At 51.3% G+C, this 17,500-nt stretch overlaps 1 protein-coding gene across 1 annotated transcript in view; it reads left to right on the top strand.

The window, feature by feature from the left end:
• The window catches only part of LOC130114205 (PDZ domain-containing RING finger protein 4-like), a 105,117-nt gene that overhangs the window by 77,888 nt on the left and 9,729 nt on the right, over positions 1-17,500 (top strand). The window contains exons 4-5 of the mRNA XM_056282014.1: positions 8,141-8,239; positions 17,482-17,500. The exon at positions 17,482-17,500 is cut by the window's right edge and continues 44 nt beyond it. Coding sequence (XP_056137989.1) covers positions 8,141-8,239; positions 17,482-17,500 — 118 coding nt within the window. The remainder of the gene's footprint in view (positions 1-8,140; positions 8,240-17,481) is intronic.

Raw genomic sequence — 17,500 nt, 5'->3', positions numbered from 1 at the left:
AACCTCGGTGGCAGACAGGTTGACAGACCTGACAGGTCTGTCAACCTGTCATGTTGAGACGTGTCAAAGGTCTGTCAACCTGTCATGTTGAGACGTGTCAAAGGTAGACCCGCCTCAACATGCCACTTTTTTTAAACCTTGATAGCTTCTTAAAGGAACAATAATTTTCAAAATAACCACCCTCACACTGTGCGTCAGACTCAAAATTAGAGATTGAGGGGGTGCCCGGGTAGCGTAGCGGTCTAGTCCGTCGCCTACCAACATGGGGATCCCGGTTCGAATCCCCGTGATACCTCCGGCTTGATTGGGCGTCCCTACAGACACAACTGGCCGTGTCTGCGGGTGGGAAGCCGGATCCTCCCCCCACGCGCTACGTCCCCCTGGTGAAACTCCTCACTATCAGGTGAAGAGAAGCGGCTGGCGACTCCACATGTATGGGAGGAGGCATGTGGTAGTCTGCAGCCCTCCCTGGATCGGCAGAGGGGGTGGAGCAGAGGACCGGGACGGCTCGGAAGATTGCAGTAATTGGCCAAGTACAATTTGGGGATGGGGGGGGAATCAGAAACAAAAATTAGCAATTGAGATGCTAACTTCTTGTAGGAAAAAAATGATTGACTTAGTATTTGAATGTGAACCATCTCATTGGACCAGAGCGTTTCTGGAGCCAGCCACCTAGTGGCCATGGTGGAACTGCAACTGAAGGCACTTCCACCTTGGCTTCAAACTCCCAGCCCTGGTGGTTGCCGCTTGGTCCACACACAGTTGTATGTTTAAAGACCAGGAAAGCTCACACGGCTGAACAAGTAACGGGACTCGCTCCTGTATTCACAGCGTTGTGAGTTTTTGCTGCGGCCATATTTGCTCCAAACGTAAATCTCACAATTCAGATGTCACACGGGGAAATTTGATCTCCACTGTCAATAAATATGCACATACATACACACACACACACACACACACACATGCACATACATACACACACAAACACACACTCAACTCTCACTCTCTCACACAGACCCTTAGTGTTTCATACATGAATGTGTTTATACACACTTACACATGGACACTTACACACACGCACATTCAAACCTACACACACACACAGACACACACACAGACACACACACAGACACACACACAAATCCACCAAAGACGCAAACCCACACAGACACACACACACTGGTGTTTCATCAGCGCTGGCTGATGGCAGCATCACGTGTGTGTGATCATTTCGCCACAGGTCCTCTGCAGCACATCTGAAGCAACCAGAAGCTGGTTTCACCCCCCCAGGCAGAGATGATGCCCTACCCCCTAACCCCCCTTCCTGCCCCTCAGCCTCAACTCTCACCCCCCTAACCCCCCTTCCTGCCCCTCAGCCTCAACTCTCATCCCCCTAACCCACTTCCTGCCCCTCGGCCTCAACTCTCATCCCCCTAACCCCCCTTCCTGCCCCTCAGCCTCAACTCTCATCCCCCTAACCCCCCTTCCTGCCCCTCGGCCTCAACTCTCATCCCCCTAACCCCCCTTCCTGCCCCTCGGCCTCAACTCTCATCCCCCTAACCCCCCTTCCTGCCCCTCGGCCTCAACCATCATCCCCCTAACCCCGCTTCCTGCCCCTCGGCCTCAACTCTCATCCCCCTAACCCCACTTCCTGCCCCTCAGCCTCAACTCTCATCCCCCTAACCCCGCTTCCTGCCCCTCGGCCTCAACCATCATCCCCCTAACCCCCCTTCCTGCCCCTCGGCCTCAACTCTCATCCCCCTAACCCCACTTCCTGCCCCTCGGCCTCAAGTCTCATCCCCCTAACCCCGCTTCCTGCCCCTCAGCCTCAACCATCATCCCCCTAACCCCCCTTCCTGCCCCTCGGCCTCAACTCTCACCCCCCTAACCCCGCTTCCTGCCCCTCGGCCTCAACTCTCATCCCTCTAACCCCCCTTCCTGCCCCTCGGCCTCAACTCTCATCCCCCTAACCCCCCTTCCTGCCCCTCGGCCTCAACTCTCATCCCCCTAACCCCCCTTCCTGCCCCTCGGCCTCAACTCTCATCCCCCTAACCCCCCTTCCTGCCCCTCGGCCTCAACTCTCATCTCCCTAACCCCCCTTCCTGCCCCTCGGCCTCAACCATCATCCCCCTAACCCCCCTTCCTGCCCCTCGGCCTCAACTCTCATCCCCTAACCCCCCTTTCCTGCCCCTCAGCCTCAACTCTCCTCCCCCTAACCCCTCTTCCTGCCCCTCGGCCTCAACTCTCATCCCTCTAACCCCCCTTCCTGCCCCTCGGCCTCAACTCTCATCCCCCTAACCCCCCTTCCTGCCCCTCGGCCTCAACTCTCATCTGGTTTATACCCCTAACCCCCCTTGCTGCCCCTCGGCCTCAACTCTCATCTGGTTTATACCCCTAACCCCCCTTGCTGCCCCTCGGCCTCAACTCTCATCTGGTTTATACCCCTAACCCCCCTTCCTGCCCCTCGGCCTCAGCTCTCATCCCGCCGGGTCTATTTTTAGACGGATGTCTTTGAGAGATTCCCGGCTGCACCTCCTCTCCTCCTCTCCTCCTCTCCTCCTCTCGTCAGATGGGCAGGAGAGAGGCGTGGACTCGCCGCTGGCGCCTCCGTGACCGCTTCATCAGTGGACGCGCTGCTTCTAATATGTCCGCCAGCCACGACGGCTCGTTAGGAGCCGTCTTCAGTAACGTCTCACGATGACGCCGCCGGCTTCGGGGGAGACTCGGCCCTCGGCCTTTCAGCCCCGCGGCGTTCCCGCCGCGTCCCTTTGGCATCATATCCGCCCGTATCAGCCGGGAGTTTGATGCCGTCTTCATCTCGGAGACGGTCAATTAAAGATGTGAGCTTCCTGTCAGGTGGAGGCTGTCGTGAAAGAGGACATGACAGAGTCTGAATAACGAGCCCCCCCCCACCCCTCTACTCCTCTCTCCCTCTCTTTCCTCCCTTCTACTGTCTCTCTGTTTCCCTCTCTCCTTCCCTATGTCCAGCTGTCACCCCCCCCCCTGTCTCTAACATACCCTCACCCCCCCCTCTGTCTCTAACATACCCTCACCCCCCCCCTCTGTCTCTAACATACCCTCACTCACCCCCCCTCTCTCTGTCTCTAACATACCCTCACTCACCCCCCCCTCTGTCTCTAACATACCCTCACTCACCCCCCCCCCTCTGTCTCTAACATACCCTCACCCACCCCCCCTCTCTCTGTCTCTAACATACCCTCACTCACCCCCCCTCTCTCTCTCTGTCTCTAACATACCCTCACCCCCCCCCCTCTGTCTCTAACATACCCTCACTCACCCCCCCCCTCTCTCTCTGTCTCTAACATACCCTCACCCACCCCCCTCTCTCTGTCTCTAACATACCCTCACCGACCACCCCTCTCTCTGTCTCTAACATACCCTCACCCACCCCCCTCTCTCTGTCTCTAACATACCCTCACTCACCCCCCCCCTCTGTCTCTAACATACCCTCACCCACCCCCCTCTCTCTGTCTCTAACATACCCTCACCGACCACCCCTCTCTCTGTCTCTAACATACCCTCACTCACCCCCCCTCTCTGTCTCTAACATACCCTCACCCACCCCCCCCTCTCTCTCTGTCTCTAACATACCCTCACTCACCCCCCCCTCTCTCTGTCTCTAACATACCCTCACTCACCCCCCCTCTCTCTGTCTCTAACATACCCTCACTCACCCCTCTCTCTGTCTCTAACATACCCTCACTCACCCCCCTCTCTCTGTCTCTAACATACCCTCACCCACCCCCCCTCTCTCTGTCTCTAACATACCCTCACCCCCCCCTCTGTCTCTAACATACCCTCACTCACCCCCCCTCTCTCTCTGTCTCTAACATACCCTCACTCCCCCCCCTCTCTCTCTGTCTCTGTCTCTAACATACCCTCACTCACCCCCCCCTCTCTCTGTCTCTAACATACCCTCGCTCTCCCCCCCCCTCTGTCTCTAACATACCCTCACTCACCCCCCCCTCTCTCTGTCTCTAACATACCCTCACTCACCCCCCCCTCTCTCTGTCTCTAACATACCCTCACTCACCCCCCCCCCTCTGTCTCTAACATACCCTCACTCACCCCCCCCTCTCTCTGTCTCTAACATACCCTCACCCACCCCCCCTCTCTCTGTCTCTAACATACCCTCACCCACCCCCCCCTGTCTCTAACATACCCTCACCCCCCCCCCTCTGTCTCTAACATACCCTCACTCACCCCCCCCTCTCTCTGTCTCTAACATACCCTCACTCACCCCCCCCCTCTGTCTCTAACATACCCTCACTCACCCCCCCTCTCTCTCTGTCTCTAACATACCCTCACCCACCCCCCCTCTCTCTGTCTCTAACATACCCTCACCCACCCCCCCCCTGTCTCTAACATACCCTCGCTCCCCCCCCCCTCTGTCTCTAACATACCCTCACTCACCCCCCCCCTCTCTCTGTCTCTAACATACCCTCACTCACCCCCCCTCTCTCTGTCTCTAACATACCCTCGCTCTCCCCCCCCTCTGTCTCTAACATACCCTCGCCCCCCCCCTCTGTCTCTAACATACCCTCACTCACCCCCCCCTCTCTCTGTCTCTAACATACCCTCGCTCTCCCCCCCCCCCTCTGTCTCTAACATACCCTCACTCACCCCCCTCTGTCTCTCTGTCTCTAACATACCCTCACTCACCCCCCTCTCTCTCTCTGTCTCTAACATACCCTCACTCACCCCCCTCTCTCTCTCTGTCTCTAACATACCCTCACTCACCCCCCTCTCTCTCTCTGTCTCTAACATACCCTCACTCACCCCCCCTCTCTCTGTCTCTAACATACCCTCACTCACCCCCCTCTCTCTCTTTGTCTCTAACATACCCTCGCTCTCCCCCCCCCCTCTGTCTCTAACATACCCTTGCTTGCTCGTTCCCCCCTCTCTGCCCCCCCCTGTGGTTGTGCAGCTGTGTGTCTGTGTTTAGATTCGCGTGCACATGATGGGTTGAGAGATTACATTGTGTGTGTGTGTGTGTGTGTGTGTGTGTGTGTGTGTGTGTGTGCTCCTTGTTGTTCTATCCTAATGAGAACCTACCTTGTGGAGACATTTTATGGGTCCCTATGAGGAAAAGGGTCTATGTCAGGGTCAGGACTTGGGTTTAGGGTTAAGGTGGGAATTAGGATTAGGTTAAGGTTCGGGTAAGGGGGACATCCGGGGAGCGTGGCAATCTGTTCCGCTGCCTACCAACACAGGGACCGCCGGTTCAAATGGGGATTCGAACCAGCAGTGTTACCAGCGGCTTGGCCGGGCGTCCCTACAGACACAACTGGCCGTGTCTGCGGGTGGGAAGCCGGATGTGGGTGTGTGTCCTGGTCGCTGCACTAGCGCCTCCTCTGGTCGGTCGGGGCGGCTGTTTGGAGGGGAGGGGGAAATGGGGGGATAGCGTGATCCTCCCACACGCTACCTCCCCCTGGTGAAACTCCTCACTGTCAGGTGAAAAGAAGCGGCTGGCGACTCCACATGTATGGGAGGAGGCATGTGGTAGTCTGCAGGGGGTGGGGTAGCGAACGGGACGGCCCGGAAGAGTGGGGTAGTTGGGGGGGGCACAATTGGGCAGAAGGGGGGGGGGTCCTCCCAAAAAAAAGGTTAGGGAATGAGGGGGGCCCCACAAGTATAGAGAAACACTGTGTGTGTGTGTGTGTGTGTGTGTGTGTGTGTGTGTGTGTGTGTGTGTGTGTGTTGGAGCTCAATTAGCCCGGCAGTAACTCACTGGTAGGTTGATGGTGTGTCAGGATGAGAGGTAGCGCTGAAGAGGGTGGGGGAGGCGGTGGGGGAGGCGGGGGGGGGGGAGTCTTCGTCAGTGATCGTTTCTCTTTCACAGTGGTGTGTCTACTGACTGCAGATCACCACTAGACAAGACGGCCTCGTTTAAAGGAAAGGCAGCTCGTCCCCGGTACCGCCTGACAACAGCTGACGTTCTTTAAGGTCGTCGGCGGTCGTCCGTTTGCCGTAACATGGCGGCATATTTCCCCGACGAACGCGAGTGTGAGCCGAGCGTTTGGGAGACGAAGCATCGCTCGTCTCCCAAACACGCTGGATGGATGGATGGATGGATGGATGGATGGATGGATGGATGGATGGATGGATGGTCATGTAATTAATTCTATTCACATGTTTTTCCTGCAATATTGAGGAGGTTTTATTGATTTTTGCCGTCTCCATCCAGTTTTTTAACGTGATACTACATAAAAAAAGGGCTCTGAAGGAAACGTGGCCCGCTGTCCCTTTAAAAGCCGTCTCAAAATAGATGAAACTCGACGCGACTCGGCGCACACGGCCTCCTTGACGGCACCAGAGAGGTCCGGACAGGCGGCGGGGGGAAACTCGGTGGCAATTCCATTTGTCCGTTCGATTCTCTGCTCTGTGACCTCCGCCCCCGCCCCCCACCTCCCCCACCTCCCCCCCTGAGCTCTGCCGCGTCTGACACGAGTAACCAGCCGACCCACAGAGAAGTCACAGAGGAAATGAATCTCTCTCGCTGTCTCTCGGAGACCCCGCTGAGCCACCCCAACACCACCCCACCGTCCCCTGCTTCACCTCCGTCTCCTCTCTCACCCACCAGCAGGAAAGAGGCGGTGCGTCTCCTTTTCCCTCTGATGAAGACCTCGCAGGGTTAGGCCACTTCACACCCGATTTCCCGCGACACCGCCTGGCATGTTGCAGCGGGGGGCGGGGGGGGGAGGGGTGCAGGCCGGTGCTGTTTGTTGTTTGGCTGCTCCTGTGCTGTCGGTGCTGTCCGAGTGTGGACGCAAAGTGGTTTGTTTGTCCGCCGGTTGTGTGCGAGGTGCAAGCCTTTTTGGAAGTGGTGTGTCTGAATAAGGTGTGCAGTGGGAGGGGTTGTGGTCAGTTTGGGAAGTGGAGGATCAATAGTTATTGTCTTTAGTGTTATTCGATGGGGCGGTCATGTCCCGTTGCAGAGCTCCATCTGATGGTACGGCGGTTAGCGCTGTCGCCTCACAGCAAGAAGGTGCTGGGTTCGAACCCCGGGGTAGTCCAACCTTGGAGGTCATCCCAGGTCGTCCTCTGTGTGGAGTCTGCATGTTCTCCCCGTGTCTGTGGTGGGTTTCCTCCGGGTGCTCCGGTTTCCTCCACCATCGAAAAAGACGTGCCCCTGAGCAAGGCATGGCGAGACGAACTGGAGCTGGTCCCCGGGCGCTGCACGGCGGCTGCCCGCTGCCTCCTAGCTACACAGCTAGGACGGGTTAAATGTAGACGGAGGTGGAAAAACCGGTCCAGAAAGTAAAAACCCTAACCGTGTGTTTACTCCGTCCATGTATTGAACCAGCTAATTTGGGAAACTAGTCAGTGCAATCTGATGGTTTAGTACATGGGTGGAGTAAAGACACAGTTAGGGTTTTTACTTTCTGGACCGGGTTTTTCCACCTCTGAATGTAGAGCATAATGTCCCTGCGGGGATCTTTAAAGCACATCGGAATAAAAATAAATAAATAAAAGTGCCGTCTTCTTCTGGGGGGGAAAGATGAGGGACACTTTTACCGCAGCTGTAACCGCAAATGTGGGCTGCTATTTGCATAGCTCGAGTTTATTTACAAACCAGCATTCGAATGCTTGGCAACGGCCTCATAAGAAGATCCCCCCCCGAGGTCCTCGGAGGAAGACGCTGTCGAGCCGAGACCCCGTTTCTTCCTCAAAAAACTCCGGAGACCGGAAAAACCCCAACGGGCCTCGGCGGTCCAAAGTCAAAGCGTGTCCTTCGAGTTCCGCGTCCTTGGGGCAACTCGAAGGACGTGAATTTGCATTTTGATCCACCCTGAAACCAGGCGCGGGCGTTGTTAGGTGGGGTTTTCCTCTCGTTTCCCCCTCGCAAGTAAGGTCTCCGCGTAAAGCCTCAAATTCCCTTTTTTCCCATCTCCTTCTGGATTTAATTTAATCAATCAAGGACAGTCGCGTGTGTCGCACCTGTCGCGACGCACCGATGTCAAGGTCGTTGTACAGTACATCTCCATAAACCCTCCGCTTTACATTGCACTTCGTCACCCCGCCACCTCCACCGCCGTCTGACGCCGTTTACTGCTGGTTAGCTGTGACGGCTATGTGGTGCGTCATCGCTGTCTCTCCTCTGCTTTGGTGTGGACAGGAGGTGGAGCTGTGTCGACTCAACAGTCAGGAGAAGCTGGGACTGACGCTGTGCTACAGGACGGATGAAGAAGACGACGTGGCGATCTACGTCAGTGAGGTGAGTAGATGATGCGGCTCCAACTGTCATTGTTGTCCCTGGTTGGAGAGATGGGCTAGGTCGGCGTTTCTCAACCCAGTCCTCAAGGACCCCCCATCCTGCAGATTTTCTTTGCAACCCTGAATAGGTACCTGTTTGTAGTTATTCAACCAATCAGCAGTGAATTATGTCAGATGTTGCACACCTTGCATAATTAAGTGCTGTGAGATGATTGGTTGAGTAAGTACAAGCAGGGCTACCTATGCAGGGTTACAATGAAAATCTGCAGGATAGGGGCTCCTTGAGGACTGGGTTGGGAAACGCTGGGCTAGGTGATGGACCAAGACTGGCGCCGTCCTAAATACTGGTTTTTGTGACTTGGTTGTGGACACGGCGATGCGGGAACATGTTCTTAACTTTATAATTGGGCGTAGTTGTAGTATTGACCGCAGTTGGCTAGCTAACGTTGCATATCGTTTGCATCCTATCCTGACTGGACGCCTCAGTCAAGTCAGTTTTATTTGTGTAGCCCAATATCACAACTTACAGATTTGCCTCAAGGGGCTTTACAGCAACACAACATCCCGTCCTTAGACCCTCGCATCGGATAAGGAACGACTCCCTCAAAAAAAAACCTTGAACAGGAAGAAACCTCAGGGAGGGCAACAGAGGAGGGCTCTCTCTCTCCCGAGACGGACAACGTGCAATGAATTAAGATGAAGATGAAGTTTCCTTTATTAATCCCCTCGGAGAAATTCAGTTGCTGCAAACGAGCCCATCCTAGCTGTGATCTGTGTTAGCTAGGAGCAGCGGGCTGCCACCTTCATGCTGCGCCCGGGGACCAACTCCAGTTCTTTTCCCATTGCCTTGCTCAGGGGCACAGACAGGAGTATTAACCCTAACACGCTTGTTTCTTTTGATGGTGGGGGAAACCGGAGCACCCGGAGAAAACCCACCGCACACACGGGGAGAACATGCAAACTCCACACAGAGGACGACCCGGGATGACCCCCCCCCCAACCCCGGGGTTCGAACCCAGGACCTTTTTGCTGTGAGGCGACATCGTTAACCACTGGGCCACCGTGCCGCCCGATATTGTCTTTACACAATTTACAGAATACAACACTGAAAGGGGATAAGAGAATTATAATGGAATTATAAGATATATGAAGAGTATGATGAGGAGGAGGCCAAGCAGTGTCCAGACGCCGCCGGAACAGCCCAGGACCTGAGCCACGCGACCACCATCACCATGGAGACCTGACAGGAGGACAGACTACACATGCACAGCGGGGAGACTCACATCACACCATTCACACACACGGGAGAAGAGACAAGAAAAGACATTCGTCACACATCGGAGAGAGAGAAGGATATAATGTTGAAGCTGGATAGCAAAGTCATAAGGATTTATAAGATGCATAAAAAATGTGATGAGGATGACAAGCAGCATCCAGGTGGAGACCACATTACATTGATATTATAAAATAGATGCTTTAGTAGCGGCTCAACAGAGCTAAAGTTAGCTCGTCCGCGTCATATTTTTAGCTAACCGACAACCCAGAAAACAAGCTGTCACATCAGAAACACTTGAAAAGCTTCTGTCTGAAGACTGATTTGTTTGGTGTTTCTGTGAAACCCTGCCTCAGATGGAGCCACGTGGACCAGTGATAGAATATGAGGGACAGACTGAGAGAGAATAGTGGTGGGGGTGCAGAAAAAAACGGACTGGGCGTCCGAGTGGCGTGGCGGTCCGTTGCCTACCAACACGGGGATCGCCGGTTCGAATCCCCGTGTTACCTCCGGCTTGGTCGGATGTCCTTACAGACACAATTGGCCGTGTCTGCGGGTGGGAAGTTGGATGTGGGTATGTGTCCTGGTCGCTGCACTAGCGCCTCCTCTGGTCGGTCGGGGCGCCTCTTTGGGGGGGAGGGAGAACTGGGGGGAATAGCGTGATCCTCCCACACGCTACGCCCCCCTGGTGAAACTCCTCACTGTCAGGTGAAAAGAAGCGGCTGGCGACTCCACATGCAAGGGAGGAGGCATGTGGTAGTCTGCAGCCCTCCCCGGATCGGCAGAGGGGGCGGAGCAGCGACCGGGATGGCTCGGAAGAGTGGGGTAATTGGACGGGTATGATTAAAGAAGAAAAAATGGACTTTGCCAATTCTCTTACCAGTGAGGATTATAATGTTAGTTGAAAAAATACAAATATCTCATTTGCCCCTGCAGGTCTGCACAGATGGTGCAGCTAAACGGGAGGTTAGGCCTCAGTTTGTGAGTTGAGTCGACTGCCTGATGATTAGTTTATACTCCCCCGCTTGTCTTCACAGAGGACCGAAAGGTTCGTTACGTTCCGCGGGTTAGATGTCGGACTCGAGGGCGGTTAATAGCGGCTGTCGTGTTTGATTTTTCAGAGGGGAACCTGTTATCTGCAAACCCTCCTGCCTTAAAGTGCATTTCCGCCCGTTTAATCCCGTCTGTTCCTCGACCTCCTCCTGGTTTTGCTTGAACAAACAGGCTTGAACAAACAGGCTTGAACAAACAGGCGGCCTCTCTCAGGCTGGTTTTCAACTTGCAAGAGCCGGGGCCTGGTACCTAATGAGCACAGAACATGTAGATAGATAAATAAATAAATAAATAAATAAATAAATAAATAGACAGTCGAGGCGGGAAAAGGGAGATTCTGTACGTTTCTCACTGCTGTGAAGTTCCACATTTGCATATCGCGGGGCTTTTGCAGAGGACGCCAGTCGTGGTGCTTGCATCACGGTGTCCCGCTGGATTTCCCGAACGCGTCAGGAAGCTGACATAAACCAGCGGTGACGGCTATTATTCCGCTCTGTCCTCCAGTTTCCACTTCCACTGTAATATTCACACGGGCGACACGAGATACCCTGTTGGGGGCCGTAATTTCATCAATAATAATGAAATGATTCATTCCATCAATATTCAGTAAGATTGCTGAATATTTTAGCGGCGGTCCAAATGCAGCCGATTACGCCATCTAAAAGGGTCTGTCAGTCTGCGGCGTGCCGTCGCTGCCGTCACGGAGAGATGGCGGCCAATGGGAATATTCAGCCAGCTTCTGTTGTGCGCAGCAGCCAGTCCTTCCAGTACGGCTCACACAAACAGGCAGGCCATACGATGGCCAGAGAGCTCGCTCCCTCTGTTGACAGGGTGCCTGAGAGTACTTGTCCTGGGCGTCCGGGTGGCGTAGCGGTCTATTCCGTTGCCTACCAGCACGGAGATCGCCGGTTCAAATCCCCGTGTTAACTCCGGCTTGGTGGGGCATCCCTACAGACACAATTGGCCATGTCTGTGGGTGTCCTGGTCACTCCACTAGCGCCTCCTCTGGTCGGTTGGGGGGGGGGGGACTGGGGAGAGTAGCGTGATCCTCCCATGTGCTACGCCTACCTGGTGAAACTCCTCACTGTCAGGTGAAAAGAAGCAGCTGGTGACTCCACATGTATGGGAGGAGACATGTGGTAGTCTGCAGCCCTCCCCGGATCGGCAGAGGGGGTGCAGCATTGACCGGGACGGCTCGGAAGAGTGGGGTAATTGGCTGAATACAACTGGGGAGAAAAGGGGGGGGGTACTTTCCCTCCAACCCCGCTGAATTTTCTCTCCACGTTGTTTGGAGTCGGCTCAGGCCCTGCAAGGCGCTGGCTTTAAGACCTGAGTGGAATACGGATCACCGCTGTCTCCGTCTCCCCGGCCGCTTCCTGTAAAAAGTGAGGCCTCGCCAAGCGCGTTGAATTCAGATGAGGCTCGGCGAATGTCTCCGCGTACAGCTTTGTGTCAGAGGAGCTGCTTCCTGCACTGTGCTTTTGCATAAGCAGCGAGGGCTGCATCAGTAGTGAGCATTGATAAATACGTTGCTGTTGTTGTTGTTGTTTTTTTTTTTACTCAAGGTCGTTACAAAACAAAGTGTTCTTCTCAACTTTTGTGATTTAAGTGCATAGACTTGCGGGGTAATCTTAAAATTAATTACCTGCATTATTCATCATCATCCAAGTTATGGTTTATTTTTATTCCAACCAGTGATACAGATGTGCAAATGTCATACAGGTATGTTTCTAAATGCATGATAAAAAGAAATGCAATTAAAATAAATTTGAATAAGCAATTTAGGTGGATTCCTCATGGCATAGTGTGCCGAGCCCATTCTCGGCCCACGGCATCATATAGTGATGCTGTTGACGAAGCATCAGTATATGAGGTGCAAGGTACCCTTCAGTGTCTGCATGAAACACAGCAAGTTAACTACTACCCAGCCTTAACCCTAAACTTAGCCAGTACCCAGCCCTAACCGTAGATTTAACCACTACATGACCTCAACCTTTAATTTAACCACTACATAACCTCAACCCTTAATTTAACCACTACATAACCTCAACCCTTAATTTAACCACTACATGACCTCAACCCTTAATTTAACCACTACATGACCTCAACCCTTAATTTAACCACTACATGACCTCAACCCTTAATTTAACCACTACATAACCTCAACCCTTAATTTAACCACTACATAACCTCAACCCTTAATTTAACCACTACATGATCTCAACCCTTAATTTAACCACTACATGACCTCAACCCTTAATTTAACCACTACATGACCTCAACCCTTAATTTAACCACTACATGACCTCAACCCTTAATTTAACCACTACATGACCTCAACCCTTAATTTAACCCCTACATAACCTGAATCCTTAATTTAACCACTACATGACCTCAACCCTTAATTTAACCACTACATGACCTCAACCCTTAATTTAACCACTACATGACCTCAATCCTTAATTTAACCCCTACATAACCTCAATCCTTAATTTAACCACAACCTAACCTTAATCCTTAATTTAACCACTACACAACCTTAATCCTTAATTTAACCACTACATAACCTTAATCCTTAATTTAACCACTACATAACCTTAATCCTCAATTTAACCCCAACCTAACCTTAATCCTTAATTTAACCAGTACCTAGCCTGCATCCTTAATTTAACCCCAACCTAACCTGATTCCTTAATTTAACCACTACATAACCTTAATCCTTAATTTAACCACTACACAACCTTAATCCTTAATTTAACCACTACATAACCTTAATCCTTAATTTAACCACTACATAACCTTAATCCTTAATTTAACCCCAACCTAACCTTAATCCTTAATTTAACCAGTACCTAGCCTGCATCCTTAATTTAACCCCAACCTAACCTGATTCCTTAATTTAACCACTACATAACCTTAATCCTTAATTTAACCGCAACCTAACCTTAATCCTTAATTTAACCACTACATAACCTGTATGTCATTGATATTTACAGTTTACAATTTCGTTTAGCAGACGCTTTTATCCAAAGCCACGTACATCTGAGAGTTAATACAACACAAGCAAGGATCTACTAGTCAGGAGGCGACAATGCAAGTAAGGGTAAAAAAAAACAACTAGGTTCAAGTCCAATAGGACATAGGTGTCAACAGGCAGTGCACAAAGGCAAATGTGCATAGAAGCAATTTTTTTTTCTTCATGCCATCAGGTGTGTGGAGGTATTGGAGAAAGAGCTGGGTCTTTAGCTTCTTAATGATGGAGAGGGACTCAACGGATCGAATAGAGTTTGGTAACTTGTTCCACCACCAGTGAACTACAGAAGAGAAGAGTCTGGCTAGTGACTTAGGAGCCCGTTGTGGCGGAAGTGCCAGGCGCCTTTCACCAGCAGAGCTTAGTGAGCAGGACTGAGTGTAGACCTGAATGAGGGAGTTCAGGTAGGTGGGAGCTGTTTTAGTTGCTGTTTTGTAAGCGAGCATTAAGGTTTTGAATTTGATGCGAGAAGCAACTGGTACCCAGTGGCGGGATATGAACAGAGTGACATGTACTGTTTTGGGTTGGTTGAAGACCAGATGCACCGCCGCGTTCTGGATCATTTGCAGAGGTTTGAAAGTGCATGCTGGGAGACCTGCCAGTGAGGAGTTGCAGTAGTCAATGCATGATATAACAAGAGCCTGTACCAGGAGTTGTGCTGCATGCTCAGACAGGTAGGGTCTAATTGTCCTGATGTTGTACAGGGCAAATCGGCACGACCGAGCTATCGAGGCCACGTGAACCTTAAAGGTTAGTTGGTCATCAATCATGACACTCAGGTTTCGGGCAGATTTTGTGGGCATGAGTTGGGTTGATCCGAGCTGGATATTGATCTGTTGTTGTAAGGATGGGCTGGCTGGGATGACAAGGAGCTCAGTCTTACATAGGTTAAGCTGAAGGTGGCGTTCTTTCATCCTTGCGGTGACATCAACAACATTCGTGCCAAATCTGTGAGGTCCTCTGGCAGGAATAATAGGAAGAGCTGGGTATCATCAGCATAGCAGTGGTATGAGAAACTATGGGAGCGGATGATTGCACCAAGTGACGAGGTGTATTTTGAGAAGAGGAGGGGACCGAGCCCTGACCCTTGAGGTACCCCTGTGGATAAGCCATACGGTTTGGACACTTCTCCTCCCCAAGATACTCTAAAAGATCTCCCTGAGAGGTAGGACTTGACTCAGCAGAGGGCAGATCCTGAGATACCAAGCTCAGTGAGTGTAGAGAGAAGGATTTGGTGGTTAACCATGACAAAGGCAGCTGACAGATCTAGCAGCAATAAAGCGTAGGACTAATATTCATATATTAGGCTAAAGGTTTTAGATTGGATCTGTGGAACAGCCACTGTGCCTCTATACAGACACCAAAAGGTACCTTGCGTGTCATGTATCAACTACGGGTTTCACAGAATAGCCGACTAGTCGACTATCAAAACCACTAGTTGACACTGTGCACAGTTGTAGACTAATTCGTCATCTGTGGTTTTAGCACTGTGCAGTAATACAGCCATGGCAATGCATCTACAGCAGATATGCAGATGGGGGCGCTGTGGGTAGGAGGACATAACTTCGGTGATTTGTTTGAACAACCATTTTCTACATTATGTCATATTAAATAAACAAGAATTTAAGGTATTTAGAGAAGGAAAGACTCCCGCTATCCCTGTTTCGGTTTGACGAGTGACCATGTTAACTGGTGACTTTAGGGACGGCAGCTGAACAAACAGAACACGTAGTGTCCTCCTAAAAAAAAAAAGCCTTTAATTTTACTTTGTTCATTTTTAAATACACCCTCATCAGTGTTTAATATCCATTTACATAAGTTAAACTGGAAAGTGACCTATGTTTAATCATTTAACTTGTAACATTGTAATGAGAAATTCCTCATTAGACGCTGTATCTGCTAATCTGTTTTTCCCCACATTAAAAGTAACTTCAAGAAATACGAATGCTTTTTGTTGGCAACACCGTTTAATGTACATAATGTAGGACAAAAAGGACTACGTCCCTCTCCCCAGCAATGCCCTCCAGCTCCTCCTGGGGGGATCCTGGGGCGTTCCCAGGCCAGAATGGACATGTAGTCCCTCCAGCAAGTTCTGGGTCTACCCTGGGGTCTCCTCCCAGTTGGTCCTCCTGGACCAGTCTGTGATGCCGGAAGTCGGCACGCCCCAGTCCCCGCCTTTGCCTGCCGCCCGGCCTGCATTGCACCCTACCCCAGTGCTCATCCCCACGGGTGGTGGGTCCACGGGGTGATGACAAGTCAGTGTACCATCAAAATGATTTTGAAGCTGTTATTTTACGGTGAAAAAGTTACATAACGTTGCTTTAACGCAGTCACGAGTTAAGCCGAAACACTTGCATTGTTACTGCGATGCTCCAGCTCAGACAGGCTTGCTGGGGGTTTCGTCCAATCAGATTTCAGCTCATTTGTAAACAGCCTGTCAGAGCCAATTGAGGACTCTGCTATTTCATCTACCCCCTCCGCCACCCAGGTTGGTCCCGCCTCCATTAGTTAACCCTTCACCGGTTGTATTTGAGAACTTCTTGATGAGAATTGATCGTTGTTATCTGGTGAAAAAAAATATGATATATCTCCCGCGATTACTCGACTGCTTGACTACTTTTGGGGAGGGGTCGGTGACTACTAAAGCTGAGCGGTCATGAATGCCCTAATATCATCGCTTTTTCAATAGCGTCAAAATCTGACATCATGGGTTGTTTTTCCTCATCTTCCAAACTGCAGACAACCAGTGTTATAATATAATAATCAATTTTGTTATGCTTATTGTTGTGGCTATCTATATCAGACCCCAGATACAACTCCCCCAAACCCCCCCCCCAAAAAAAGAAAGAAAATACTCCCAGCTAAGTCTATTGACCTGTCTCCCAGTTTAATGAGTGGGCTCTCTGTGGAAATGAACTGGTCATGAAGATGAAAGGCCACAGAACCCAACCGTATCCAGAGACCCCCAATTGATTGGGGGGAGTGATGCATACGGCTCCCGACACCACTCGATTGGCCGATGACAGAGTGTCCCGCCCCCCTTGCTATTTATCATTGGTTACAGAAGGAGAGTCCCCAGTCCCACACACATAAGTGTGTTTTGAGTCTCGTGTCAGAATGGTGGGGATTAGCAAATGTGTCTGGAATGTGCTATACGAATAAACTTGCCTTGCCTTGGTTCCTTTGAGGAAAACACTCCGCACAAAAAAACTCCCAGCTGCTTACTACACCCGCCAGATGACTTCACTCGTTAGCACACTTTCAACCAACGAGGACAGACGAGCACGTGAAACAACCTGGCGTAGGAAAAGCTGCATCGCCCGGCATTCCCACGCCACATGGAGGTCTACGTCAGGTTTAGAAGGTTGGGAAAAACATGCAACAAAGGTCCTGAGTTGTATTTGAACCCTGCGATCGAACCCGAGCCTTCATAGTAGAGGCTTGTCTGGTTCATCCTCCAGGATGCTTTTTCCTATCTTTTGGCATTTTTCTCTTCTTATTTACACAGAAAGCTGGGGGGGGGGAGGTGTAGGTTGGAGAGAAAGAAGGGGGAAGGCCTGTAGTAAATGTCTGGTCAGACTTGAACTCGGGACAATGTGATCAGGTCTGCGACCACATCGTATCTAATTAAACAGCCAGTTATGACGTTCAGCAGCTCAGATTTAACTATCCACTGTCATCTGTACTTTTCAAAGATGTTTTCATAGAAACAGAAGAATCTTGACACGTCCAGTCGGATTGTCTGGATGATGTGTAACAGAAGTTTCTGGCAGTCTCTATTTATTTATTTGTTTGTTTGTTTGTTTGTTTGTTGTTGAACAAAGTCAAACAGTGATTCTGAGAACCAGTGAACACTTATTCTGTGTCCTCATATTCTCCTCTACAGATCGGTCCAAACAGTATCG

The sequence above is a fragment of the Lampris incognitus genome, chromosome 6 (genome assembly GCF_029633865.1).
Source record: "Lampris incognitus isolate fLamInc1 chromosome 6, fLamInc1.hap2, whole genome shotgun sequence".
In the NCBI taxonomy this organism is placed as follows: Eukaryota; Metazoa; Chordata; class Actinopteri; order Lampriformes; family Lampridae; genus Lampris; species Lampris incognitus.
This window is presented reverse-complemented; position numbering and strand designations above follow the sequence as displayed.